General features: G+C 39.3%; 1 protein-coding gene across 5 annotated transcripts in view; it reads left to right on the forward strand.

Moving 5' to 3' along the window:
* thada (THADA armadillo repeat containing) overlaps nucleotides 1-27,201 on the forward strand; it is a 98,457-nt gene that overhangs the window by 39,116 nt on the left and 32,140 nt on the right. For 4 of the 5 annotated variants that reach the window (XM_061837144.1, XM_061837143.1, XM_061837142.1 and 1 more), the window contains 5 exons: nucleotides 782-950; nucleotides 10,242-10,345; nucleotides 12,051-12,133; nucleotides 22,506-22,879; nucleotides 25,752-25,876. In XM_061837144.1, the coding sequence (XP_061693128.1) occupies nucleotides 782-950; nucleotides 10,242-10,345; nucleotides 12,051-12,133; nucleotides 22,506-22,879; nucleotides 25,752-25,876 (855 nt within the window). Of the gene's footprint in view, nucleotides 1-781; nucleotides 951-10,241; nucleotides 10,346-12,050; nucleotides 12,134-22,505; nucleotides 22,880-23,332; nucleotides 23,873-25,751; nucleotides 25,877-27,201 lie in introns of those variants that run through there. The other variant, XM_061837146.1, reaches the window with a different exon arrangement.

The following is a 27,201-nucleotide window of genomic DNA, read 5'->3' on the forward strand; positions in this document are numbered from 1 at the left end:
TGTATACAGAAGTAGGGTCATTGAGAAAGATGAGAGATAGGCTTGCGTGGAAAAGACGCGCTGTGGCAACCCCTAATGGGACAAGCCGAAACGAAAAGAGTGAAGAGTGCTCTTTGTTAAAATTATGCTGGTGTTTGACGTGGTGTTGTAATTGAATTTCCCTTTGAATTAGGAAAGGAGCTCTCAGCAGTTTGGTTCCTGAGGTAAAGAGAAAAGCATTGGAAAAACTCAGAAAGTAAAGATGCAGATGTAACATATTTGTATTTAAATAGCAACCAACTGTCCAAATTAAATAAATTGTGCATTGTTTCCAAAGTGGAAAATGTGTCTCACATAAAATACCAAGTTCAAATGAAGAGTGAGTCTTTGTGGAACATAAACACCAGACTAAAGCAATATTTTGTTTTTATTACCTTAGTCTTGCCATCTTCATTATCATCATCATGTTCTTTATCTCTTTGTTTAATCATTAAAGTCATAAGCGCTAAACTGATACAGTTTGAGTTATCCTTCAAAGAGACAAATACAGAATAACAAATGAGCAGAGGCAAGTAAAAAGATACCTTCACTTGAGTGGTTGACACATGGTTATGCTAGATGCTTATTTTTGGAATAAATAAAACTGAACTATTGGAATAACACTTCGTAAAGCCAACCAAACATTGGAAATTCTGTATTTTACCCAAGGCAAACTACATGACATCGTTGCAATGTTTATACCCATGTTCTGAAGTTTTAGTAATCATGACTACGCATGTGTGTGTGATTGTGTCTCCTGCAGATCTGGTCATTCAGCAGTATATCGTACCAGACAGATGGCGGCACGAGCCCTAGTTCCTTTTGTACTTATTACCCAGGTCTCGTCAACTGTACACACTTTACTTCAAGAGCTTCCGAAAGACCCAGGACCCCAAATCCAACACAACTACATTCATGGGACCCTTCTACAGGTCTGCTATAGTAAACACACAAACGAGTTAAACAAGATTAAATTAAACTGAACTGTAAATATGGTTGGGCATCGAGAATTGAGAACCAAATGGAATGAAGACTAATATTTTGCTTCTCCGGGAATCTTTCAGATTTTAAAAATTTGGTCCACAGTTTTGATGCTTGCAGGCCTGTCATGTTGTATGGTGCGCATTGGTGGACAGCTATTTTCAGGTCTTTGCAGAGATGCCCAATTGGGTTTCTGTCAGTCAGGGTTCTGGTTGGGTCATTCAAGAACAGTCACAAAGTTGTTCTGAAGCCACTCCTACGTTATTTTAGCTGTGAGCTTAGGGAAATTGTTTTGGAAAGTGAACCTTTGCCTCGGTCTGAGGTACAGAGTCCATTCATCTTTCATTTGATTGCAACCAATTGTCTTGTCCCTGCAGCTGAAAAACACCCGCATAGCATGAAACTCCCACCACCATCCTTCACTGTTGGACTATATTGAACAGGTAATAACCAGTGCCTGTTTTTTAAGTGTTTTTTTTTGTTTGTTTTTTTAAGAAAACTCCATGTTTACTTTCATGTGTCTTGCACTGAGGAGAGGCTTCTTTTGGGCCACAATGCCATAAATCCTAGAATGATGAAGGGCTGCTGAGATGGTTGACTTTCTAGATTTTTCTTCCATCTCCCAACTACATCTCTGTAGCTCAGCCAAATTGATCTTTAGGTTCTTTCCATTTCTCTCAAGTTTTGGATGGTGAATGTTGGTGGACAACCATTTTAAGGTCCCTCCAGAGATGGTCAGTTGGGTTTAAGTCAGAGCTCTGGCTGGGCCATTCCAGAAGATTCACAGAATTGTTCTGAAACCACACTTTTGTTATTTTAGCTATGTGGTAAGGGTCATTGTCTTGTTGGAAGGTGACCCTTTGGCCCGTCTGAGCTACTGAGCACTCTGGAGCCCTGCAACAGTGATCTTTGAGTTTTTCTTTACCTCTTTCACCACAGCTCTTTTCCACAGATTTCTCTAGGAAGGGGTCTGGTTGTCCCAAACGTCTTCCAATTTCATTCCATTAATTTCTATTATGGAATCCACTGTGCTCATGATGCCTTGACATCTGTGGTCATGAAGTCCTTTGAACGCCTTGGGCTTGACCATCTAAAGAGCGTCATAGTTCCCCAGCTGAACACATTGCAGTTCTGCGGATGATCCCGTCAACATGGGTCTCTCCTTGAACATTTCGACAGCAAGGGAACCTATGCAAGCATCCTGTTGGTGAACTTCTGGTCTTCGTTTAACTTTATCATACCTGAACCCCTCTCTTCAAAACTTCTCCAGTTTAGTGTGTGGGATGCCATCTCCCATTGGATCTACAACTTCCTGACAGGCAGGACAATGCAGGTGAGGCTTGGGGACTCCATTTAATCCACGCATACTATCAGCACTGGCACTCCAAGGTTGTGACCTCTCCCTTCTGCTCTTCTCACTATACACAAACAAGTGCACCTCGAAGCACCTGACTGTGAAACTCCTGAAGTTCACAGATGACACCACAGTCGTAGACCTCATCAAAGCCGGATACGAGTTTGGATATCGACAGGAAGTGGAGAGACTGGAGCTTTGGTGTGGCCAACACAATCTGGTGTTGAACACTCTAAATACTGTAGAGATGATTGTGGACTTCACGAGGCATCCTTCGTCACAGCTGCCCCTCACGCTGTCCAACTGTTCTGTGTCAACCATTGAGACCTTCAAGTTCTTGGGAATTACAGTCCCACAGGACCTGAAGTGGGAGACGAACAATTCAATCCTCAAAAAAACCCAGCAAACGTCTTGCGGCTTCTCAGAAAGCACAGCCAATCCCAAGAGCTGCTGAGATGGTTCTACATAGCGGTCATCCAGTCAGTACTGTGTACCTCCATCACAGGCTGGTTTGGGGCTGCTACAAAAAAGTACAAACTCCAGCTGCAACGGACAATCAAAATCTATGAACGGATTGGCACCACCATACCCACCCACGGCACTTCAACTAGGACCAGGGTGGGCAGAATCCACCCTCCACATCCCGCCCACTAGCCCTTCCAACTCCTTCCGTCGAGTCGGTGCTACCGATAAATGCAAATCAAAACTAGAAGGCATTCAAATGTTGTTGTTTTTTTCCCTTTTGCAATTAAATCAAATTCTTGATCAGCGAACCTACTATTTTCTGGTTGGCACTGTTGTTGGGACACACCCTCACATCCTGATGGTCCAATCAGTATTAGTAATATCTACTGTAGAACAGGGGTTGGGAACCTATGGCTCGCAAGCCCTATCTGTTTTTTTTGATGGTTGCACATTGCTCGCAGGGCCCTCATCACAACATACTATACATGTGATTCCTGTCATGCAGGCAACGCAAATGACGCAGAGACATTTTGTCCTTGGGGGGTTGCCATAGTTGGCAGTCGATGTGTGCAGACCCAGAAAGGTCAAATGCAGATCGGGTCGGAACAACTAATTATGGAAACTCTTTTGACAAAGGTCGCTCAAAGAAAAAAAGATGAGGAGTACCGAAGTTTGCAACAAAAATGGACAGCCCTGAGAGAGAGAGAGAGAGAGAGAGAGAGAGAGAGAGAGAGAGAGAGAGAGAGAGAGAGAGAGAGAGAGAGAGTTCTGCTGTCTAAATTCACAGATGGTTAGGTTAGAATATGCCAAAGCATTCGTACATTATGTTGCCTATAAACATTTTGACAACTTTGCATAAAAACAAGATGATCAAACGAATAAAAGACATGCCTTTGTCGGCAAGAACTGCTCACCATCGTACCACCATGATAGCAAATCAAATTGAATTACCTTAACGATTAACGGACAGAAGTCTCAACACCTGCATGAAGCTTCATACAACAACATACGAAACAAACTATAAAGCCATGCAGCACCAGAAGTCACATTAATGGTAAGAAGTACTTTTGTCATCGTTGGTTAGCAACAGTGTAACAATGTTATTTAAAATAATTCAGAGACTTATTGTACTCAAAGTGTTGGTCTTACATAAATGCGCAACTTCACCTCTATTTAGTTTTTAAAATACTGTATGGCTCTTTTGAAATTACATTTTAAAATATTTGGCATTTATGACTCAATCGAAAAGGTTCCCAACCCCTGCTGTAGACCACCTACAGTAGACTAGACTAAAACATCAAGGACAGACTGATATTCTGCCAAAGGTACGGGGATTGGACTGCTGTTGACTAAAGTCATTTTCTCTGAGGAATCCCCTTTCCTATTGTTTGGGGCATCTGGAAGAAAGTTTGTGCCGGAGAAGAAAAGGTGAGCGCTACCATCCATCCAGTGTCATGCCGCCAGCAAAGCATCCCGAGACAATTCATGTGTGGGGTTGCTTCTCAGCGAAGGGTCTGGGCTCACTCACAAGTTTGCTTAAAACACTTCCATGAATAAAGAATGGTACCAAAACATCCTCGGAGAGCAACTTTTCCCAACCATCTGTGAAAAGTTTGGTGGTGAACAATTCCTCTTCCAGCATGATAGAGCACCATGCCATAAGGCTCAGAGAAAAACATCGACGTTTTGGGTCCATTGCCAAAAACGTCCCAGACCTTAATCTCATTGAGAATTTGTGGTCAAACTTTAAGAGGGTCAACAAACAAATTCTGACAAACTCCAAGCATTGGTTATGTAAGAATGCGCTGGCATCAGTCAAGACGTGGCCCTGGTTAGGAATTGTTGCATTTCAGACTATTGTATGGAATTTGGATCGTATTATTTTCAAGCAGTCTATAAAAGGGTAAGACAAAATTATTTAAATTAAAGTTATCATCGCTGAATTATCTTACTGTGGACTCATTTTAAGATCAGATGGGATGGGATTTTTTTGATTGTGTGCTACAAGAACACTGTTCGGCCTTTACAAGTGGCTTATAAACCTGCGTTGTTTGTTCTTGAGTCAGTGATGTTTTTGCTGAAGGGAGAAATGACTTCCTCTGTCATTGTAACGAACAACATTTTAGTGGATCAATTGTCGAGCTACGAACGATCACAGATACTGAGACAGGCTTACCACACTTTTGAAGTTAATGCTAAAAAAAGATGTTACCTGCACTGTTTTTCGACAGCTACACTTCCAGTTAGAAAAATATATTGCAACAACGACTTTATTAAAACAGAGACATGCCTTTGACTCTTTGTAAAACTAAACATACTGTAGCTTTGGAATTTAAAGTAAAAAAAAATAAAAACAAAACTGACCTGTCCAGTTGGAATATAGAATGCTTTTTGATACCTGATTTTAATCATGGCTCTTTAATATGATAAAATGTCATAATCTTATTTGCATTACCCAGAACTTGCACAAGTTACCAACACAATCACACAGCATAATCATAATGCTAGGCTCTGCTTATCTTTTCAGTGCATAATTGTTTTCCATAATTGAAATAGTTATTGACACTTAATAGACCAAATTCAGATATTGTATTAGTCCTTTCACTTCAGCTTTCATTTTTGTTTATTAAAATTACAAATAATTTTTGCCCTTTTCTATTTAGTTTTACCGAAAAGTAAACTCAGTTTTTGTCTCTCAGGATGTTAAAGTAAATTACATGTGCACATGATGCACACAAAACCTATACATATATGTACAGTAAATACTGTGTATCCTTAGTTTAAAGGAGCCTGTGAAAAGCCCAATGAATATGCTTTTTTTTTCCCCAAGAGATATAATACACATTGAAAAGTAATGCTTTTTATTTTATTTTTGTCTTGCTTTGGTTTTTTTTACCCAACTAGCTGGGATCATACTTACACCCTCATTTTTTTAGTTTATATTTCAATGCCGATATATCTGCCTTAGTGTCTATGTTTTACTGGACCAAGCTATGAATTTTGACAGAATTATTTACTCTTGCAAAAGTATATTTGCGTGTGCATGCACGTTCACTCCATCATGTGGTCAGTCTGTGGTTGCGGCAGTAGGAGGGACAGCAGAGCGGGCTGATAACAGAGTCTGAATGGAACTCACATCCACCACCACTATTTTTACCAGGCCAAAATACGGATTAGGGCTCTTTGCAACACATATTCACATACAGAAATACACACAAGTCATAAACTTACTGGAGAAAAGAGTACAAAAGGTTGCACTGATCTATTTTTCAAACACATATTGACTAATGACCAGCTTGTATATTCAATTCGTGATACAAGAACTAAATAGTTATTTTAGGTGACATCTTTTCCATACATTTTTGACCATTTTTAAACACACTTTTTAATGAACTAAGTTTTCTGTCTTTTCTACTAAAAAGAAGAGATTGGCAAGATATGTTTTTCGATTGACATTGATGTGTGCCGGTATAGTTATTGAATATCCTCTGTCTCCTCCCTCTAGATGCTGTTGTTTTCTGTACTTTACTTGTAAGAGCAACAAGAAGGCTGAATTTTTTTCCTTTCTGGACTGGATTGAGCCGGTTAAAACTCCCATACAGGGACTTTCCAGTTCAGTCAGTGAATTGAACTGGGAAGTTAGAATTCAATGGAAGATACTCTGGCACTGCTTCTTATGAGATGCAATAGTTTTGAAAATTCAAACGAAGTATGACTAATGACCATTAATCCATCTTGAAAACAGCAATTTTGGCAGATGATCACTTTACCATGGATAATAAAAAGCTAATTGACTGGCTGATCACAACTTTACCTTTATCAAAATCAGCTACAAACAAAATCAAATTTGCGTTGGTAATTTGTCATTACGTTGCCATCACTGTCAAATCTCAGCATCTTCCGCATATATTTGAGATAAGTGATTTTTGATTTACACTACATTGCCAAAAGTATTTGCTCACCTGCCTAAACGCAGATGTGAATCGAATTGACATCCTATTCTTAAGACATAGAGTTTAATAAGATATTGTTCTCTCCTCTGAATTTGTAATATCTTGGACTTTTCTGGAAAGGTTTCCCCACAAGGTTCAAGAATATGTTTAGTCGAAGTTATGACCATTTTTCCAGTAGCCCATATGCAAGGTTACACGGATTTTGAACCAGAAGGCCAGGCTCTCTATCTGCGCTCTCTTTCATCCTCAAGTGTTCTTTAAGGTTGAGGTCTGGATTTTGCTACTCAATTCAGTTAATCTAGATCAAACTCTCTCATCTAAATCTTTTCGACCCTTGATTTGTGCACTATTTCCACAAAATTGGAGATGTCCAAAATATTAGCCCCTGAACTACAGTGAAAGGAATTGAAATTTTGTGCACAAAGTGAGGACCACAAACTCATACTTGGATGAGAGAGTTTGGTCTGGATTAACTTGATTGGCCTGCATAGGATCCTGCCCTCAAAATAATAGAACACCTTTGGGTTGATTTTGAGTGGACAGTGAGCCATCCCTTCTCATCTAACATCACTGTGCAACCTCACAAATGTGCTCCTGGAAGAATGGGCAAAAATTCCCATGAATTCACCCTTAAACCTTGTTGAAAGCCTTCTCACAAGAGTTGAAGCTGTTGTATTTGCAACATATTTATCAATATAGATTTGAAATTCGATCTCGCTTAAAATCATATGTGAGTGAAGACAGGTGAGCAAATACTTTTGGCACTATAGTGTATTTCAGCAAAGCAATTCCACAATTTTAGAAATATAAGTTGAACTTGTCCTATAGATTTTGTGTAATAAAGCCCCCATGCTGGTAAGATTTATAAGTTGATTTTTCAAGCAATCACAGCACACCATAGTGGTGACAGGAAATTACAGAAGTGCATTCTGAATCAAGTCTTTGTTAATGAAAGTTTCGGCAGGGTAGACCATGAACTGGTCTCTAGTCAATCACAGGGCACAAATAGACAACCATTCGCATTCACACATTCTCATCTACGACAAGTTAGTGTCTACAATTAGCCTCCCGTACATGTTTTCAGAATGTGGGAGGAAACCAAGTACCTGAAGAAAAGCTAAACAGGCACAGGGAGAAAATCCAAGCTTCACAAAGGTAAAGCTGGATTTTAACCCAGGTCCTTAGAACTGTGAGATAGATTTGCTAACCAGTCCATCACCATGGTGCCTGTTTCATTCATTCATTCATTCTTGTTCAACATTAGCCAACACAGACCTTGCTTACTTGAGGTTTGGTTTTTGGTCGATAAAGTTTACTTATTGATTAAAGTATGGATATGCTCGCTTTCCACTGAAAAACCTTTGAGAAATTGCAGTGATTGGAGAATGTTTCATAGGATATTATATAAAAATTACATACTCCATTCTCAAACACGAATTAAAATTAACCAATGTGAGAATTTACCACACGAAAACCACTTGGCAGTTAAAAGGTTCTTATATCCCTGTTCAAATGCCTTGTTGTTTTGTTTGTTTTTGTGAAATAATACGGCTAATATCTGTAATTTCAGAAATAACCACCACCACTACCATTAGTGTGACCACTAACATTCATAGCTTAACTGGAAAAAAAATGAGTCTTTCAGAGGGGACATAAATATAATCAACTGAGATTTTGTGGTTGTTATGTGTGGATCCCCTCTTTTACCTTGGGATGTAGCTGTATAACTCCTTCTTGCCTGGAACTATAAAATACTATCAGAGATACTTGAACAAATGGAATGTTTTTACTGACTCCCATTTAAATTCATTTTCAATGTGAAAATGTGAATCACACACAAATGTGCAACATCATTTTTATTAGCTTTTATTTTTTGACTTTTAAAAATAGTTCAAAATAGTTCTTCAGCTTATAGGTCACTATAATAATGAAGTCTTTTGAAATTATTTTTCTTGGAATATGTTTTTCTTTATTATTATTATTATTATTGATTCATACAAAAATTTTGCATTTGCATAGGGCTTCATAGAGTTTGAATCCACTGTAGCTTGCAAGATTTTAGCTATCCCCAGTAGGACATATTCAGCATTGAAAAGCATTTCAATGTTTCCCTACTTGGTTTGGGATTCCGTTTGACACTGGCTCCTTTTAATGGAAAAGCCCTTTATCAAATGACAGAAAGAGAAAGAGGGTTCAAGGCCTGTGAAGGTTGTTTTTGTGTGCCAGTGGGTGTTTCTGGTTGTGCAGACTGCAGGAGAACAGAAGAGGCAGGCCATATTCAGTGCTACGTGGTCAGGCTGGTTTTTCCCCATGGTGCTTTCTCTGCGTAATGTAATGAATGGCTTCCTATTGGTCTGTGGCCATGGCCCAGACCTAAATAGTATACTTACCAAGGCCCAGAATACACACCCCGGCCAGTCAGCCACCCAGCCAGTCAGCTAGTTAGCCAGTGTTCTGCCCTTTGAACACACTGTCACATATATAATAAAAAATACAATGATAATGGGTTGTTAATTTATATCAATAGCTCTAAAATGAGACAAATGCCCAATTTTACAAAATGTGAACCTTGCTATGTTATTCATTGTCTTCTGACTGAGCCAATTAATGTTTTAACGGGATACCATTAAAGTAATATTAGTCTTGGGTGTCTGATATAGCCAATTTTCCATTACATTTCTGTACTTTTTTTATAGGCCACATGCAGATGTCTTTCTTTACCGTATAAAATAGTTTCACTCAAGATGCCCAATACAGTACATTTTTTTCCAAATGATTAATAAAAGAAAATCTTGAAAATTTGTTTCATGTGATATTGTTGTCCTATAGTACTCCTCATACCCAAGTCACTTTCATGAGCTGCAACGAGTTACTGTCCTTCTTAGTTCCAAATTTGTGCCCAAAGGAACAGCTTGACCAAATTTCTGTACTGTAACAAAAACAGCATTTTTCACACTCCAGAGACTTGTTTTGTACTCCTCAGAGTTAACGTTGCCACCATGTAGCTCTCTCGCAGTGCTGCGCTCTACACACAATAGCCAATAGATATAAATATCAGGACATGGTCTCCATGTCAATGCCCCACATTCAACATGGCTGTTGATATCAGTGTCTCATAATCTTTATTTGCACATTTAAGTCATACTTTTTATACTATGAACACGCCATTTTATTTAACTTCTTTGTAATGATGCTTATTATTTACATGATCTTTTGTAGCACCTTAGGGCCTTGAATACCATAATTTCAGTCCTCTGTTTGTGCTACGCATATTGTAAAATTGATAAGAATGCTTGGCAACTGTGTGAGTGATAGTATTTTTATTAGTCGTGCATGCATGTACGTTCACTCGATTGCACCCAAGTGGAACCTCACACCATTAATACCAATCAATCACCAGAGGGAAAACAAATTGCTATGACCGTTACATAATGAAGTAGGTTGACATTTGTACTTCAATGTTGTTGCAGGTACTGTTTCTGCTCCAGTCTTACCAGAGTGAGTCACACAGACCCCTGCCAGCAGGAAATGGAATTGGTGAAGCTGTCCTTCAGCGCATGTGGCTCGCCTCTCGGTAATCTTAGACACATGCATGTACAGATAAGCATCCCTCAGTCCCTCCCAACTCCCCCAGCAGAAGAATAGTTCCTTGTCCCACCAGTCCTCCCCTCCCTGACCATGTCTGCTTCATGTCCTGCCGAGGCTTCAGTTTCAAAGTGAAAACCTGCTCTATTCCCCATCATATCATCTACCTCTGGACCTTTTACCAAAAATCAAGTTCTTGAGTTGGAGCAAAGATTACTGTCTGGCAACAACCCCGCCCCCCTCTTTTTATTTCCTTAGTCCAGGGTCTCAGTTATCATCTGTTCACAGGGTTGCTGAGTTTTAGCAACAGTAGGCGTGCTAGCTTCGCATGGTTACACTGATGAGTCTTAATTAGAATGACAAGATGAAATCTTGCTTACTAGAGCAGCCAGCTTCTTTTTATATGTTCATGCACCCACCACCAGTTCACCACTGATTTTAACTACACCCACAAAAACAGAACTTTCTCCATTAGGTATAGGGTGAGAAGTTAGGTCATCTGGAAGGGGCTCAGAGTGGAGCCACTGCTCCTCCCCCTTGAGATAAGCCTGATGAGGTGGCTTGGGCATCTTATTTGGATGGCACCCGGGCGGCTCCCTCGTGAGGTTTTCTGAGCACGTCCTACCGGAAAGAGACCCCCGAGACGACCCAGGACACACTGAGGAGATTTTGTCTTTTGGCTGGCCTGGGAACGCCTCAGGATCCTCCCGCAAGTGTTAGATGAAGTGGCTGGGGAAAGGGAAATCTGGACGTCCCTGCTAATGCTACTTCCCCCATGAGCCGACCCACATAAGTGGTAGAAGATGGATAGATGGATGGACAACTACATGAGTGTCAATATAGGGCAGTGGCAACACAAAGTTTAACAGGAAGTTAATAATACAAAAAATTATTCCATACAGTTTAGTTGTCCTTTGCTTGATTCTTGTCCGATAATTCCAGCTCTAGATTTTGTGATGACTGCAACCAATGATGACAACAGTGTTCTTTCTTGCTTTTACCTTAAAATCCCTCCTTGACCTTATTCACATGGTTCGTCTCTCTTCCATTCTCGAGCACTATCATACTGTCTGTCCATGTGTGTTTAATAACTGCTTGATGAAAATATGACGTTTAGCTAACACACGGTCTCCCTTGTTCTCACACAATTGTGGCCTTTCATAGCACCCAGGACATAGTGTTCATTGAGGCTGCACATAAAATGAACATATGCTGCCCACACAAGTTGCTAAAACTAAATACTAATATGACTTGAGGCAGCTTTAATACTTTTTTTTGTCTCATTCTTCCCTCTGCTTGAGTGAGTGCATTTAACTTTATTTACTCATATGAGATTGTGCAGCTCAGGCATTTCATGTGACTCACAAGCTACAATTTGTTGCAGTCCTGTGACCCAGGAACAGCAGCATTTCTAGTTTGCTTATGTTTGGTTCAAATTTTAGCTTTTAGATTTTGTGTTTAAGGAGATGTTTTTCTTGAGTAAATAGATCATAGGATCTGATGTTTGTGTTTTGATTAATTTAATAGCCTACATTTTCAGCTGTTAAGTAATCGTGTTGAATTGGGCTTCAGTCATACAAGCGTTTGACCTAAAACTTGATTTATTGTTCTTGTCATTATTCACAGTAGTCACTCCAGTAATAAGGATTCAAATTAACATAATAGCTTATGTCTTTCTCCTCATTTCTTTTTAGTGAGAATAAGTGTGTGGTTACCAGAGGAGCCTTTCTAGATGTGTTGGTGTGTCTGTGTGGATCAAAGATTAGCCTTCTGTGTGGTGAGTAAATCAAGACATAATTAATGATACATTAATCAGTATTAATAAATATTGAGTGTCAATACAAATATTATGCAATACATTACGTGATTGCATTCCTAAACTATTCCGATGTGGTTTGGCCAATAACTTGTATTGGAAATTTCCCAACATAACGTACAGAATGTTTGTGAGACATATTCGCTTATTGACAAAATATTTTTTAAATGCTTCAATTTAAAATGTTTTGACGAACAGTGAATGGGAAAAAAAGACTCCCAGAGCCACCAGTCAATGTGGTTCAGTTCATTTCAGTGCAGTATGCATTTTTGAGCAATTCTACTATAAAGCCTCCCAACATATCCAAAACTTACTGTCCCACTAAGTAATGTTTATGTTAACGTTTCCACTTTATTAGATACGGATTACACTCACGTTTTGGTTATGACATAGTGCAACCGTAATGGTGGAATCCTGGAAAACCCTAAATTTTTCCTGGATTCAAGCAATTCTGCAAAGAAGACTGAGCAACAATATTCACAGAGATCTAAAAGACTCATTCCCAGTTGTAGAAATCACTTGATTTTAGTCATTGCTGCTGAGGATGGCACAACCAATTTTGAGGTTTAGAGGACCATAATTTTTTTCACACTGGGACAGATAACTTTGAATATTCTTTTCCTTAATAAATAACATCATAGTTTAAAAACATTTAATTTATATAAAATCAATGCAATTGAATTGTATTTACATTAATTTGATGATGAAGATGAAAGCGGGGAAACAATGCAAAAATATGTGTGAGAAGGGGGCCCATACTTTCTCACTGCACTGTACTTTATTCATCGGTGTCCGTGAGGGAACTTGTCACAGCAACACTATTCTCGCACTTAGACTTGTATAAATAATTTTGAAAAAAAAAATACAAAGAGCAGCATTGATGAGGAATTAAAAGAAAATTATACTCTAGAGGAAAGCTACATTTACACTATGTTCCCAGCGGCCATTAGAGCCCTGCTTCAGGCCAATGTGGACAAAACAACATGGTCATGAGATTGGGGGAAGAAATTGGCAAATGTGACTTACTGCTATTGCTGAGGAACATGTTTTTTGGAATGTGGGAGCAAACAAAAGTACCCAGAGAAAACCTATGTGTGGAAGACATCTTAATGCCAGAGAGGAAGGCCAGAAACTGGATTCAGTCGCACTACCACAGAAGGTTTAGGCAGGTGTGAGAACCACTCTTTCACCACGGTACCCTGATAGATTAAATAATCGTGCAAAATCTTGATCAAGCTGGCCAAGGCCCAGCAAAGGAGCTTCCTTTGACTCTGATGAGGTCACTGGTATGCTCAAAATCTGCCTGGTGTCCACATTTCATCTGTAAAATGTCTTGTCAGAAAGTGAGAAAGATGAGGAATGTCGGAATGTGACAGGTCAGTCAGGAACTTACTGGCATCAGTGGTAAACCACTTGCTGAACCGTATTGCACCTTTGTGCTTATAGGACTCAGTAGCGTTATCCTTGCATAACCTGTTACGGTTTTCATGATAGACCATGACAAAACCTGCTCAACTTTAATACAGAGGAAAAAAATGCCAAAATCCAACGGCACACTGCATTTCAGGCAAACAGGGCTTCTGTGGCCACTGTGAAGATTAACGTAGCCTAAGCACAAAGAAAGCAAAGTATTCAGACCCCCTTAAATTTTTCACTCTTAGTTATATAGCAGCCATTTGCTAAAATCAGTTAAGTTAATTTTTTCTTCAATGTACACATAGCACCCCATATTGACTTTTTCAGAATCATTAAAAAAGAAAAACTAAAATATCACACAGCCATAGGTATTCAGACTCTTTACAGTGACATATATTTAACTCGAGTGCTGTCTATATCTTCTGATCATTCTTGAAGGTTCTACACCTTCATTAGAGTCCAGCTATGTTTGTTTATACTGATTGGACTTGATTAGAAAAGCCACACACCTGTCTTTTATTTTTTTGTTGGGTTCTTTTTCTGTGTCCTGTTCGGCTGTTAAAGCAAGCAAAATGGAGAATCTTCAGTTTTTCCTGTCACCAAAGAGTTTCTTCGAGGTTCCTTTGTGACTTCTTTGTATTTTAATTGAAGTTTCATTGTGTTTCAGAGTCAATCAGCCAAACAGAACAGAATTTATAGAGGGGTGAGAGAGACAAAAAAAACAAGGTGTCAATTGTAAGCAGAAACAAAACCAAATCATTCCATATCTACTACAACAACAACAACTACAACAACAAAAAATAGCTGTTACTTGAGATCATAGTGCTACCACCTGTGAAGGAAGGACAAAACAAGAGGAGAAGAAGCATGCAAGACAAAGATTATGAACCTGGAAATACAGGTAGAATGTGTTGGGACTGACAAATTATAGAGGTCTATAGAACGAAACCCAAGTGAGATAATACTCTTAGGTAATGCTATACTACTTGGGTAAGTACTTGGTAACTACTTAGATAATACTATAATAGGTAATACTCTTCATGTACACTTGGATTGTACATTGCAATAAGTGAATAGTCCCACACCCAATGAGAGAACCCCAGGAGTGTGTGCCTACGGACACATGCAAGTGAATCCAAACCACTATGAATGCAAAAAGACTGACAGAAGTATCCTATAATTGCTGTGTCCGCAACACGGAGACGATGGACCCCACCCAATCAATCGAGGATAGAAACTGGGACCACGGCTCTGCCTGAGAGCAACCCTGTGGATAGAACACGTCCCAAGGCACGGGACCTAGGGCAGTCCGCCACCCCCGCCCACAAAGCTAAAATAACGGAGTGGATTCAGAACAACCCCGGGACTATTCTTGAATGGCCTGTCCAAAGCCCTGACTTAAACCCAATTGAACATCTTTGGAGAGACCTGAAAATGGCTGTTCACCAACATTCACAATCCAACCTGACAGAACTGGAAAGAACCCAAAGATCACTGTAATTGAGCTCCCGAGATGTAGTTGGGAGAAGGGAGAAAGTTAAAGAAAATCACCTTCCGGCCTGAGAACTAGGGAGGATTGCCAAGGAGGAATGGTAGAGCATCCCCAAATCCAGGTGTTGCAACGAACTTGTTGCATCATTTCCCAAAATACTTGTGGCTGAAAAAAGAATGCTTGAGCTAAATAGTAGGTAAAGGGTCTGAATACTTGGGGTTTAAATGATTTGAGAAAATGGCTGCTATATAACGGAATACTTTCCATACCCACTGTATAGTCTAATTATGCAACAGTAATATAGTTACGTTTTGTGGAAAGTAGTGCAATGCTACCTCTACGTACGAAATTAATCTGTTCCAGAAGTCGTTTAGTAACTTGAATCTTTTGTAAGTATGAACTCATTTTACATGTAAATAATCTAATACATTCCAGGGAGGCTTTTTGTAACCTGATTTTTTTTGTTAGGGACGTTCATAAGCAGAGGTATGACTCTAATATAATATTATTAATTGTATCTAGATTTACACTCAGACTAGTTTTGCTGATGTCATCTTTTTGCATGAATCTATATGCTCTCAGTAAGCAACAACTGTGTTAACATCCGTTTGCTCTGAATCAAAACAGATGTCCCTGCAATGTTGTCTAGAAAAACTCTACGACACTATCCCACTAGATTGACTGTTAACATGGTAACAGGAATCATGCCTAAAGACTGTTCAGAGTAGCGCCCTGCTATGTAATTGTGTGTATTTGTGTGGACGTGTGCAGACGCGTCTCAGTGCGGATCTCCTCAGGAGGAATGTGAAACCAAAGGAGCGGAATCCTTGACAGATGGTGGGTTTGTGCCTTTGACCCAGTTTGAGTGCCATGAAAAAAGAGAGGAGGGAGAGGACCTTGTATTTTCGGTTGGCTATGTGCTAAATACGTTTGGATTTTAAAGTGAAAATATCGAGAAATCAAAACAAGCTGGATCCAGCTCCTTACATAACTGTCTGCCATTTTTCTTACATGACGTTACAGTGCCACTGATACCAAATATACCTTTTAAAATAGATATTGTTATGAAAAGTACATATAATATTCACTTAAATATCTATACTGGGGAGTAGAGAGCATGTCATGAATGCGCAAAGTCTCACTCGACGTCCCAGTGGCGGTCATATTGCCTGTAACGTCATTTGCAGATGTCACAAGGGACAGGCGCTGTTGACAACATGTTGTGCTCGCTGCAACGGGAGATGAACAAGAAAGACTTTTGGATTTTTCTGACACTCCTTCTGAGACCGAAGCTCATTTCGAAGAAGAGAACATCTCAGAATCAAGTGAAATGACTGGGACCATGTTACCCTATCGTTACGAGCCATATTTATATGATTTGCTATCACTTCTAACTAACAACAGACTCCCCGGCAGACAGAAGAGGAACCCAATGAAAAATTCAAAATGACAGGCCAATAATTGTTTGATTTCCTAGCTCTTTTACAAGTATTGTGTATGTAGCGTATTCAGGAGGACCCATGCCGGACAAAGTAACTACTTCAGGGGTGCCCAGACACCGGTGGCCGATGCTCCTTTCTTCTCCCCGCCAGCAGTGCGAAAGCACGGGCCACCCAGCCAGCCAGCCGGCCTCCTGGCCTAACTCACCTCTGCGTCGAGGCTGACACCTGCTAACAGCGATATGACTATTTTTTGTTACGGTCTGAGAGAAGGATTACATCGTCGGACGCGGACGGAGTTTTTTATTCAGCCTGCCGCTTTCTGACAAATATACGGACACTACCGTTATGACGCGGTTCTTTTGTTACGTTCTGAGAGGAGGAATACGTCGTCGGACACGGACGAAGCTTTCTATTATTGGTGCTTTTGGACAAGTTGTTGGAGTTCGAGTGGTGACTATATGTCGTTTGGCTAGTTAGCTTGTGTTACACGCTACTAAACTGTCTTTGTACTTCTATTTTGTTATTGTTTTGTGTTGTATTGTGTGTGATTAAATTGTCTTAAACGCAGTACAAGTGCTTTGTTATATTTTGCTGGTTTGACCAAGAAGATTTATTCAACATGATCATGTAACATATGCTATAAACTGTGAGACAAATTAGTCACCCTAATTATTATTTTTTCAATAGCTCAATACACACCTACATGTCATTTAGAACCCACAAAGCTCATGTCCTTTGCGCCTGTGCAATCCATTTTTCACGACAAACCAGGTCTTTTGGGAACGTGTGAAGCGTGTATCCATCCTCCTGAGTGTTTGAGCAAAATCCAGCAATACAACGAGCTGGCATTTTTCAGAATTCTAGCTGATAGACAGGTCTTCAAATACTTATTTGCAGCTGCATCACACAAATCGTTAAATCGTACATTGTGATTTCTGGATTTTTCTCTCACAGTGGACATGCATCTACGATGAGAATGATTTCTAAGTGGGAGAACTTGCAATATAGCAGGGTGTTCAAATACAAATTTTCTTCACTGTATATGTACCCTGTGATTGACTGGCGACCAGTTCACGGTGTACCACGCCTCTCACCCAAAGATAGGACAGGGTCCAGCACGCCTGCAGCCCTACTGCAGATAAGGAGTACAAAAAAAATGGATGGATGTATTAGAAAGTACAGTGGTAACTCTACTACTAGGAAATTAATCCATTCTGCAAGTCGTTTCGCAATGTGAATTTTTTGTAAGTAGAAGCGCATTTTACGTGTAAATAGCTTAATCTGTTCCAAGCCCCCTGACCCCTCAACCCCTCCCCACCAAAAATGAGCAATTTCTATAATTTAAAAGTTAATAACAATTATGTTCATTTACCTGTGGTGTTTGGCGACTATGCGAAGAGAATGGGAGAAATTCTTGGGGCCCATGGTGAAGAAAGAAGAATAAACTTGCAAAAAAACGAACAAAAATTGTACTTTTCCAACGTGCACTAGCTTGTGAGAGCGTGTGAAAGCACTAGTGGGTTTCAGTGACAGTTGAGTGTCCAAGGCAAATAAAAAGCATAGATTGACGTCTCTCCTAGCTAGTGAGATGCCAGGAAGATACTACGGCGATAGCCAATGGGAGAGCAGCTCTATCGCGCCACACAAACCAAGATACAGGATGTTTAGGTTCGGTGAAATTTGCAGGGCGGCAAATCCAGAGCCCATTTTTTCCATTAGTATCCTGAATTTTCCTTCGTAATGAGAATATTCTTCCCCGATGAGGCGTTTCGTAACCTGAATTTTCCGTTACAAGACATTCGTAAGTGGCGCTACCACTGTATTAGAACCTCAACTTCATTCTCGGCTGGGATGGAAAAAAATATCTTCAGTAACTTGTTTGTGTGTAATGGAATTTTTTAATAGATATTCTTATCCTAGACACCCATTTGACCATAGCAAAACACTCATAAAACATGTTCCCATAATTAGACCTTTATCAACCACAGCACGTGATTGATATTCATCAGTGACAGCTTGCTAAACCTTGTTTTCCCACATAATTAGCTTTCACTGGTCAAATTTTCGATGTGGTTTTATAGCCCTAAATCGTCGCCATCCAATCCAAATCTCTCCTCCTTAAAAAAAAAAAAAGTTCAACCTCTGAAATGGGTCACAGTTTTCATGGTGCAAACGTTCTAAGGTTTTGACTCAAGAACTGTATCGCATTGCATTGCAGTAGTTCTCAGTAGAATATGAAAAATTATTATGCTGCTGTCCAATTACTGTAGTTGAATCCCGAAGGAAGAACAGAACCTATTCCGTTCTACAGGTCATCCTCTGATTTGTGTAGCTATAGAATTAATATCGTCCTATAGGCAGACGTGGGGTCAGTAACATGCTACATTTACTCAGTTACAATTAAGCAGCTTCAAGCAATTTTAGTGCAACATAATTTTTACTTGAGGGTTTTTGTTAAAAAAGGCAGGACTCCTGTCCAACTGATTAGCATGTCTGCCTTACAATTGTTTGTGTACAAGTGTGTGAGAAAATAGTCCAACAGTCTAAGGACAATATTGCTCAACGTAAATTGCATAAAATCCAATTGAGGTGCTGTGGTGTGACCTTACGAAAGAAACGCATACATATGCTAGAAAACCTTCCAATATGGTAGAGTTTAAATAATTCTGCAAAGAGTGGGATAAAATTCCTCCCAAGGAATGTGAAAGACTCACCAATTATCGCAAACTATTGATTTCAGTTATTGCTGCCAAGGGTGGCACAACCTGTTATTTTCATTATGTATTTTGTAATTCCTTGGATAGTCTCTGAGTGGTACTGAAGTTGGTTTAATTTTAAACCTTTGTGTGTGATAAAAATGCAAAAAAAAAAAAAAAAAACAGGAATGGGGTGAATACTTTTTCACAGCACTGTAAAGCCCATTGTAAAACCAGCATCTGCTATTTTTGGCTTTCTTTACTTGCCTTTACTGTGCAATATTAAGTCTTTTTAATACTAGTTATAGTAGATTTGTTTTTAAAGTGATCATATTTTAAGTGCTTTCACACAACATGGATTTAAATGACAGTCCACTTCAGTCATCCTCCCCTCTCACTTCCCTTTATCATTGGTATCATTACTGTGTTCCTGCCCACCATTATGTCTATTAGGCTATACCTGTTTGGCCCTGGACCCCCCTTTGAGGATCAGGTTCCATGGTAACCTGGCCTCTGCACCGTAAACCAGCCCATCTCTGTAGGAAATCTGAATTTCCCGCTTTTTTTGTCCAGACACATTTTGACGTACTCCTAGGCTGGATTTTGTTGCACTGTGTTCAGTACAATTGTTTGTGAACAAGTGTGTGAGAAAATAGTCCAACAGTTTAAGGACAATATTGCTCAACGTAAAATTGCATAAAATCCAATTGAGAGACTCATGAGAGACTTGATTGTCAAAAGCAGGATCCGTGAACCATTTATGTAGGCAGAAGTGCAACTTTTGAATGCTGTCAAGTAACTATAAAGTTGCAGCGCCTCGAATTTTTACTTCCATTTTAGAGGACATAGTTAAGCTTGTGTGCGCCAATGTGTGTTTGTGTATTGATGAATTCCCAAGTGTGTATGTCCACAGGTGGCTCGGTTGGCAAAAACAAATTTCCAAACAGACACTGATGCAACCTTTCCAATAAAAGTCAAAATAGAAAGGCAAACAAGACTCTTTTTCTGTCTGGCTCATTGTCTACATCTGTTGGACTTACAACTTGATTTGTGTGTTTCTTTAACCTTTAAAGTTGTTGGGTTAAATTCTGAGCATGTTTTTCATTTAAATGACGTCATGAACTCCAATCCTTCTGGGTTTTAAAGATACAAAGTGTGTGCTGAAAATAGAATGTAGCTGTGAGTCCTCAAAACGAAAATTGTAGTGTCTTTGGTCTATTCCTCACTTCAAACTTTAGGCAAAACCAAAATGTCATTTGTAAATAAAAAATAATGGTGCAAAAAAAAATCGTCAATGTGAAAACTGGTTGCACAAAAAAAAATCTCCATTTCAGTGCGTGACTAATGCATATTGTAAGTATAAATAGTATATCTAATGTGAGCGAGATGAATATCAAGTACAGATATAGTCATAGGTAGAAAGGAAGAAAGGAGCTACTTTGTAACCATTGGAAGTGCTCAATCTCAACAAATGGCAACGACATATGGGGTCCTTCAAGGGTCAGTTCTTGGGCCTCTCTTGTTCAGCCTATATATGATACCCTTGGGTCAAATTTTCCAGAACTTTAGTTTTGACTATCCTAGCTATGCAGATGACACACAGTTATATGTAGCAGTGTCTCCAAATGACCGTATTTCAATTGATGTGTTGTGCCACTGTCTAAAGCAGATAAATAACTAGATGAGCCAAAATTTCCTTCAATTAAACCACAAAAGAACAGAGGTTTATTTTGGCAGTAAAAAAAGGGGTTGCTGTTTACAAATACCTGGATTCACTATCTTTAAAAAGCAAAGGCTGAGTCCTGAAACATTGGTGTTCTGATAGATTCCGACCTGACCTTCAATCATATCAAATCAATTACAGAACCTCCTTTTACCATCTGAGGAACCTATCTAGAATGAAGGCTTGCATGTGTTAAGCAGACCTGGAGAAGCTTATCGATGCTTTTGTATCAAGTATTAACTAGTAATAACTATTGTAATGGTCTTCTGATTGGACTCCCCAAAAAGAGCATTAACAGTTGCAGCTCGTTCAGAATGCTGCAGCTCAGATTGTGACCAGAACAAAGTGGTCAGAGGATGTAATGCCAATTCTAAAAGTTTTTCCACTAGCTTCCTGTCAGTTTTAGAATAGATTTTAAAGTTCTGCTACAGGTCTATAAATCACTAAATTGTTTTAGGTCCTGATGACATGAAATAAATGGTAATGCAATACTAACCCAGTAGGACTCTCAGATTAACTAGCTCAGGTGTAATAATAGAGTGCAGAGTCCAAAGCAAACATGGTGAAGCAGCATTTAGCTTTAACGCTGCAAAGCAATATGGAATAAGTTGCCAACAGAGGTGACATCAGCCCCAAGTGTGAGCGTTTTCAGATCCAGATTTAAAGTTTTTTTTTTTCTGATGCGTTTTAGGGTACTTCCTGTTTTCAATTATATTTCTTGCACTAAAAGCTGTTTTAACTTTTTCAAATGTTATGTATTTGAAGGCTTTTAATCATGTAAAGCGTATTGAATTACCTTTTCTATGAAATGTGCTATACAAATAGATTTGCTTTGCTTGCTTTCCTCATCAACGCTTAAAACCTTGCTCCAAAACGTCTGTACTTTTTTGCAAAATCCATTTTCGTCTTCCGATTCTTTTTGCTGATGAGTGTTTTGCATCTTGCGATATGTGTTGTATAGTTCTTCTCTCATAGTCTTCTTTGAAAATTATTATCCCTTGACAGTGATGTCAATGACTGTTGTCTTTGGTTGTTTCTTCTTAGCTCTCAATAATCTTTCTGTTATGAACTGCTGTTGATGCCCAAGGCTGATGTGTTTGATTGTTTCTAAGACCACCAGTTGTTTTTTTCCTTTTAAGGATATTACAAATTGTTGTATTGACCATGCCAAATGTTTGCACAGTCGCTATAGTCTATTTTCTCTCCTCTCAACTTCAAAATTATCTGCTTTTCTCCCATAGACACCTCTTTCTCTCTCGAGAAAAGTGAATTTTATAGACTGTGCAAAAGTTTTCAACACCGTTGTTGGCTCTATTGACTCAAGTAGTACATTTGGCCCTAATGTAACCATTCTGTAACAGTGAAAAATGAAAAATATCTAAACCGCACCAAAGGTATTTATTCCTTTCTGTGACCCAAACAACACTAATGGAATGTACTCATGGAAACCACTGTTGTCCTTTTTAGATCATTTTGCAAACACTATAAACAGAAGACAATCATAACTTTGCCTTGTTCAAGGTGATGATATAGAATAAATACATTGATTTCTTGTGACCATCAGATTCAGAGGTTAACAAGCTCCGTCAAGAGACGCTGTCTGTTCTGTTGACCTCAACCTTGGTCACCAACAGCAGCGCCACATCCAACCAGGAGCCTGCCTGCATCCAGTACATGCTCAGCTTGACAAGGATTGCCCTCAGTGCCAGCATTGAGATCCCTGAGCTATGGGGGAGGCATCACCACACAACTCAACTCTTGGAAAGTCTGCTAAATTGTCCGCAGTATGAGGTGAGGGAGTTGGTTCTTGAGAGGGTCTTGATGAGACTTAAAGAGGAGGAAGACCAGGAGGGGCCACCTACATGGCTCAATGAGAGGACCGTGTTGAACCTGACGAGCCTAGCTCTTCATGAGAGACACCCCCAGTGTCTGGCGAAGGTGAGGCTACGTGCACACGCTCACACACACAGTAATTGGGTGTCTTTAGTGTCCAGCCCATATTTTAGGAGTGTGCATACGTGTACAGTATATATATCTTTATATCTCTTGAAGCTTTTTAGTATTGTGTGTGTGCATGTGGAATTTATTTTACCACTGCTTTGTAACTAACCAGTTAAAAAAAATAAATTATCAGCCCTGCTTAGTCGGCCCTTACTTGTGGCAAGGACGTACCAAACGAAAGGGCTATTTACGATTTCTTATACTTTATGTGACTAAAACAGAGATAAGATATAGACCTAGAGTTAGTAACTGTCATCCTTATGTAAAGAATAGCCTTTGCCTCTGAAGGTTTACAGTAAATTTTTGGGGGAAACCATTTTGGGGCCTTTTGTCTTAACTATTATACTATACAAATCACGTTTATGTGGCGGTCCTGGGTATTCCCCTAAGCCTCCTCCCTGTGGGAAGTGCCTGGAACACCTCACCAAGAAGCCGTTCTCACCAGATGTCCAGTCCACCTCATCTGGCCTATATCAATGCCGAGGAGCGGCATCTCTACTCTTGGTCTCTCCTGGATGACAGAGTTCTTACCTTCTTACCTAAGGGAGTGCCAAGATCCCCTGTAGAAGAAAATAATTGTCTACTTGTATCCATAATCTTAGTCTATGTGTCACAAACCAAATCTTGTGACCATAGGTGAGAGTGGGAAATCTAGCCTTTCGTCTAAGCTATTTCTTCATTACACCAGACACAATTTGCATCACTGGATGCTGCACCAATCAGCTCGTTCCATTCTTTCCTCACTTATGAACAAACACCTCAGGATACAGTGCCGTGAAAAATGTATTTGTCCCACTATTAATTTTAGTTTCAATTTCAGAGCGATGTGAAAGTCTGATCATCATATATTACAAATGCTTGATTTCAGTTATTGCTGCCACTGGTGGTACAACCTGTTATTAGGTTCAACAGTCAATTACTTTTTCACAGATGGTCAGAAAGGTTGGGAAATTTTTTTGTGCCTTAATTGAATTATTTGAAAACTGCATTTCCTTGGGTTGTCTGACTGATATTAAAATTAGTTTGATGATTTGAAACCTTTGTGTGCGATAGATATGCAAAAAATAAAAATAAAAAATCTGAAATCAGGAGGTGGCAAATACTTTTTCACTACACTTTGACCTCTTCTGGAGCCATTCTCCTTTAATGACTGAAGACGATGGTCTGAGACTTTGAGGCATTGTCCATCCGATGTAGCAGTAGTATGTCAAACAGACCAGCCACCCAACATCCAAAAACCTAAGCAACTTGAGCAACCTTCAATATATTCCGTTTACGCTGCTTGTACATATCAAGTAAGTTCCACACCACAGCAGGACTCTTTCTTCAGCTGGACAGCATCCCTCCCCACCGGTATGCACCACCAGATTGCGGAACTATCACCATGGAAAGCATCAACCAATTTACCGCCACAGCTACGGTTGGGTGCCTCAGCAATGGTGGGCGGAACATCGCCCTCTCAGATTTAATGACCCGCGGCTCCTCTGGGATGCGCGTCCCAGTTCCTTCTACTGGAGCTGTGAATTAAAATTATTTCTGACAATTAGACAAAATTTCTACAAAGAGTATCCCTGCTACTGTTATCACTTTTTTTTTTTCAAGTATTTGCAAATATACACCAGCACAGTCAAGTCAACACACAAATGCTTTCATGCCTTTCGTTCACCCTCACACATTACACTACACCCACACAAATCCTACAAAGTAATTTTCAATTTAAACTCCAAATAATACATGGGGCTCAAAGAGAAAAACATCATCTATGCTGTAGAAATGTCTACAAAAGTCTCTGCTGGGTATATGTTTTGTGATGAGGGCTCATATGGTGGAAAACAATGTCTTTCCTCCTCTGGAGAAACATAACAATATGTGAAACAATGTGGGTTGAGGGTGGAAAGGCGGAAGAGGAAGAACACTTGGTGGGGGAATATTGTAATAGAAATGTAGCTGGACAAATGCTAGTTTTACAGTGGTATAAATGAATGTATGAATATTCCTCCCTGGGCATGTACTAGGGAGTAGATGAGAAATTGTACTCCTAGTTTGTGTTAGGTGAAACGGATGCTCAGACTGTTGTCAAAATAAAAGTACGTACTAGAAAACCCACAATAGGGTGGTTTGGATGTAGCCTTGTATTCCAGTTTGAATCGATTAGAAACCCAAAGTGAACAAAAATACTCTATATAAACATATCAGTTAAGTAAACGGGCCTAACCTGAATGGAATTTCATTTGGTTTCCTGGGTGGAATATTGCTTTTGCCAAATGGATTACAGGTAAATTTTCGTTGCGTAAACCATGAATCGTCATATGTTGCCGGGCTGGGATCTGTCTGCGCCTGGTCTGTATTGACATAAATGTGCGGCAACAATCGTTTACCCACGTAAATATGAACCCTTAACTGTGTAACATGTTTTTTCAAGATGTTGCAGTAAAAATGTTAAAACAGTTCCATCTATTGTTAAAAATATGACTGATCTCCATCATGAAAAATGACATTTACCTTAATGTACACATCTCACGAGTGTTCCAATTAAATGTAGTGCAAATGTATACAGTCAATTGAACTAGTCAGGTCACATGAAAACAGTTGACCAGAAATCATCAATCGAAATACTTTTTATTCACATTGAAACAAAAGTGCTTGTAAACCCGGCTGCGAGAAAAGACATCAAACCTGTTTTGATGGATTGCACTGAGCAAATTCACTCACCCATGGCCTGCGTTTGAAACATTGATGAAAAGAGGGACTACATCAATATATACTACTTTTCATGTCACCCTCATCTCCCTTTCTCTTTCCTTCTCAGGTGCTCCAGGTTTTGAGTGTGTTGCAGTGTGATGGTGAGTTCCACTGGATGGATGGTGAGCAGGATTTGTCTCAGGAAAATTTTCTGCTGCACCTGCTTAACCTGGCTCAGAAGACTGCTCATAGGTCGGTATACAGTCACATTAACAAACATTAACATTAACAAATCACAAAATAATAATATGAAGAGGTAAAGGGCGTGTAGTTTTTGGTTTGTTTGTTTCTGTTTTTTGTGGCTGTGCAGATTCTCCACTTAAGTTGTCATTTTTGCACATTCATGCAAGATATGCACTTCAGATGGAGCAACTAAAAAATGTGTCCGTTTCCAGTCAAATGTTGTTTGACACAATGTGATGACCGCATTTGACATCGAATCTTCCATCGAGTTTTTTGCCAAAGTATGTCTTCAAGGTGCTTTCTAATTTCTCCAGTTATGTACACAACTGAGAATTAAAGGAAAAAAAGTTAATGTAATTAGAACCACAGTGCAGAGCTAAAGCAAATTTATTTGTATACCGGATTTCATACACAAGGTAACTGAATGTGCTTTACATGATTAAAATTATTCAAATACAAAGAAATAAAAACATTTGAAAATAAAAAGTATAATTAAAATACGTTACACTGCAAGAAGTATCATTGAAAAGTAGAAGTACTCTAAAACTCATGAGAAAAAAAATTATTTTTAACCTCCATTTGACCGCATTCACACTTGGGGCTGACGTCACCTCTGTTGGCAACTTATTCTAATTTTTTGCAGCATAATAACTAAATACTGACTCACCATGTTTGCTTTGGACTCTGCACTCCTCTTTTTGACCTCAATGACTCGATCTCAGAACCAAACTGTTCATACAAACGTGTAAAGATGTACTATTGTTGCATGAATAATGTCGATATGCATGTCAGTAGCTTTGTATAGTGATTAATATGGAGTAAAGTACATTACAGTTTATACTTTGACACTTCAGTACCTACAGCTTTTGAAACAGCTTGTATTTTTTTTAACACCCATTTAATGATCATGAAATTGTGTCTCTTAATTCATTTTAGATTAGATTTGTTCAGGTAAGATAAAAATGAAAAGTAAAAACTAAATAAAAAGAATGGGGGGAAAAATGTTTTGAAAAGCCAACTCTCTCTCTTTAACAGAAAAGCTAGTAGATATGGCCGTTGGTGCTGCTGCTTTGGTTATTGGAGTGGCATTCGAATGAACTCATCTGTTAACTATTTTTGTGTGAACAATAGCATCTGTCAATCCAAACATCCATCCATTTTCTGAACCGCTTATCCTCACTAGGGTTGCGGCCATGTTGGAACTTATCCCAGCTGCCTTCAGGCGAGAGACTTAGTACATCCTGAGCTGGTCGCCAGCCAATTGCAGGACACATTTCAATAACCATTTGCAGTCACATTCATACCTATGAGCAATTTAAAGTCAATTAACCTAT

This window comes from Syngnathoides biaculeatus, chromosome 12 (genome assembly GCF_019802595.1).
Source record: "Syngnathoides biaculeatus isolate LvHL_M chromosome 12, ASM1980259v1, whole genome shotgun sequence".
NCBI classification, from domain to species: domain Eukaryota; kingdom Metazoa; phylum Chordata; class Actinopteri; order Syngnathiformes; family Syngnathidae; genus Syngnathoides; species Syngnathoides biaculeatus.